This window comes from Micromys minutus (assembly GCF_963924665.1).
Source record: "Micromys minutus genome assembly, chromosome: 3".
NCBI lineage: Eukaryota > Metazoa > Chordata > Mammalia > Rodentia > Muridae > Micromys > Micromys minutus.
The window spans coordinates 18717987-18721189 of record NC_137972.1 but is presented as its reverse complement, the minus strand read 5'-3'; the positions used below and the strand labels follow the sequence as shown (position 1 = coordinate 18721189).

Sequence of the window (3203 nt, the reverse complement as noted above, 5' to 3'; positions counted from 1 at the left end):
ATTGAAACAAATGGAAAACAAAAAAAAAAACAAAAACAAAAAAACAAAAAAACAAAAAAACCACAAGCAAAAAAAGAAACCTTAAAACACAAATAACAACACACAACAAAAAACCCAGAACCAAACAAATAAGATAAACCAAACCTCAAAATAAATGAAAACAAAAAACACACAAACAATAAAACAAAAAACCCCAAACAGTTAAAAACAGAAACAACAAACAAAAACATAAATAAAAACAAAAACAAAAAACAAAACTAAAAACATAAGCAAAATTAAAAAACCAAAAACGCCAATTCATTGTCAAGACAGTATTTTCTGTACACATGGTCTTGCGTGTGTTGGATGGACAGCAGCAGCTTCCAAGCTTGCGGTGGTTACGTCCCAGAGATGGCATTGGGCGGCAGTCCCACATCCCAGGGTAGGACTCAGTTGAAGAGAGTGGGCTTCATCGGGGCAGACAGCTCAGCACCTGTTTTAAATCTCTTCAACTCATCCTACTTGAGGTGTATTAGAAGCATCGATGGAAAAAGTTCAGGGGTGGGAACCACAGTAACTTGGTGGATGTTGTTACAGTAAGCGACTGTGCAGGATTTCCCACACCATCCTCTTCCTAAAGATGGGCATGTGCTTCTGGGAAAAGGTCACAGGTTGGTCTCTAGAGATGTAATCTGCGTATTTACAAGTGAACATTCCACAGTCGCTCCCATTCAGTTGCTGAGGAATCTCCTCCGAATTCACATTGTATTGCTTCCACTCCAAAGGGTCCAGCTCGATGTTCCTGCGTGTCTTGCTCTCGTTTTGTAAATATTGGAAGATGGTCTCACAGATAGTCTTCCCTGTCTGTCCCATTGAATCGAAGTAGGCAATACTTCGGTGTCTTAAATCGATTACCACTAGACTCCAATGTACCTTCCGGTGAATAGGCACCAAGATAAGTTCTTTTTCAAAGAGATCGATTCCTCGGGTCCATCTTTTCACAGAATTGTAACCGCCATGTTTCAGCTTGGGGTAGAAGAAAGTGCTGAACGCATGAAGAGCCGGGTAGCCTTGGCTTTTATTTCTCTCAACCAGAAGATTCATATAGAAATTGATGACCTCATCGTTGAGCCACTGACCGTTCTCGAGTGTCCGGATGTCCCCTCGGGTGATTTGCAACTTGAATCCGCTGCTTAAGATTTCCTCCGGGGCTCCTGGACCCAATGCGTTCTTAATTTCCTTCTCCATGTCCTCTGTAATATCGAGGATTTGATCCACTTCCCTGCCCTTTCCTTGGCCTGCGAGAGGCTTTTTCTCTGCCGCAAGTACTGCCATCTTGTTGGGGAGTAGCCTACCGCCGCCACAGTCCAGGATGGTTTGAGCCGATGTTCCCTGTGAGTCAGGCTCCAAGCTGTTCTCCCCTCTTCCTTCAAGGTTTACCCCACCTCTCTTCTGTGTAACAGACCTCTCCTCTGAACACCTCTTCTCTCTCTTGTCTGGTGAGAGACATTCTTTTATGGCGACAACAGTAGATGGTACTTGCTCTCTCTGTGTTGGTTTTGACTCACGACTGTGCCCAGACACGCCACCTTGGATCTCCGAGGTGTCCATAAGGATTGGGTGGGGCCTGTATGGGTCGGACCTCTCTTGATGGCCGCATTGAAGGTGTAACTTTCCGTATTTTTCCTTTAGGGGGCTTTGTTCTTTCTCCTCCAGGACGGAATAGGGCCGCTTGCGACCCTTGCAACCATCACCAGACTTCCAGTCAGTTACAGCCTGGTCTGGAGGTCCTTCGGTACACTCCGGGGGTTTTAGTTGTTTTGGACTCTCTTCCCAGGGGTTGCGTACCTGACCCTTGCCCAGCAGTTCTCTTTGATGTTCCTGAGGGGTCTTCTTCAGAGCCTTGCCGGGCTCATTAAACACCATCTCTGTCCCATCCAGGCATTTTCTTTTTGGACCTTGTCCCAAAGCTTCAGACATCATCTCTGCCCCACTCTCATCCTGGTGTTTCCGTTTTAGATCTTTTTCTGAAGCTTCGGGCCTCTCCCACCAAGGCTGTTTAGGTTGCCACATGGTGACCCGCTTAAATTGCTTTTTCGAGGGTGCAGGCTCCAGTTTGGGTGCAACCTTTCTGCTGCCTGGCTCCGGGTGGGTACTCTTGGGTTGTTCACCCTGTCTGAAGAATCACTTCTTCGGAAACCTACTTGGCTCAGAGTAGGTGAATAGTCAGATGGTGGCAGTTCACCCGGGTCCACACTGGGAAACCCCGGGGAGTTCTAAGAATACTTCCTCAGAAGTATCTTTCTAGGGCGCTGTAACCAGCTACCTAACCAAAACTTCGAATTTGGACTGATCGTCCTAGTTAATCACTAGTAAGACACCAGGTCTAAACCTAGCAGCTAACACATTGGAGGCAACCTCACGAATGAAGCCTAACTCAGGGGGTTGCCCCTAAACACGGCCTTCAAGGTTCCATAGCTGGTTGTGATGTCACCTGAAAGAACGCAAATCAACGTTTTTTTTGAAGGGTGAACCCAACCCCAACTGGGTCCAGGATTTCAAAGCGCTCCCTTACCCGGAGTGGGAAGTTTGAATGAATTGATACATATATCAGTTCCCTTTGGCAAAGCACGAGGTTACCTAAATCATCTCGGCATAAATTAGCTGGTCCTAACTAGTACATTTGTCTTTTAGGAAACTGCCCCATCATGGTCAATTATAGAAAACAAAATATAAGTGCCCTTCAACATATCTTCTCACAATATGCTTGCTAATTATGTAATTGTAAAATACATAGAATTTTACAGTTACAAAACCTAATAGGTACTGTGGTGTGATAAAACTTTTTTTCCCTCCTGGATAAGGAAACCAAGACAGACCAAAGTGTCCACACCACCAGAGTCCTACTCGGTGAACCAATAAGTTGTATTGGGGTTACTTATAGGAATATGGGTGAGGGGTTACTTACAGGTGCAGAAATGACTGAAAGAGAGCTGCATCACCAAAGTCCACCCCAGCATGGGTGACAGCTCACAAAAGCTGGGACCTGGAGTCACTGCACAGCCAGTAGATGGCTCAACAGGCTGGAAAATGTCCTTTCCAGGTGCCTCAGTTGGTCTAAACTTCTTCCAGACAGCTGGTATGAGGTTGGCCCTGTTGGGAGTCTTCTTTGCAGCTCGGCTTCCTTTCATCCGAGAGGGACTCTCAGCTTTTATTGCTCTCTG

General features: G+C 45.9%; 1 protein-coding gene across 1 annotated transcript; it reads right to left on the bottom strand.

Moving 5' to 3' along the window:
• Positions 1–570: 570 nt before the first annotated feature.
• LOC308419200 (sentrin-specific protease 2-like) lies at positions 571–2052 on the bottom strand (the record flags this gene model as incomplete). The annotated part of the gene is made up of 1 exon (XM_080914821.1): positions 571–2052. One exon carries the CDS (start codon positions 2050–2052, stop codon positions 571–573), a length of 1482 nt encoding a protein of 493 aa, XP_080770947.1.
• Between the last annotated feature and the right edge of the window lie 1151 nt (positions 2053–3203).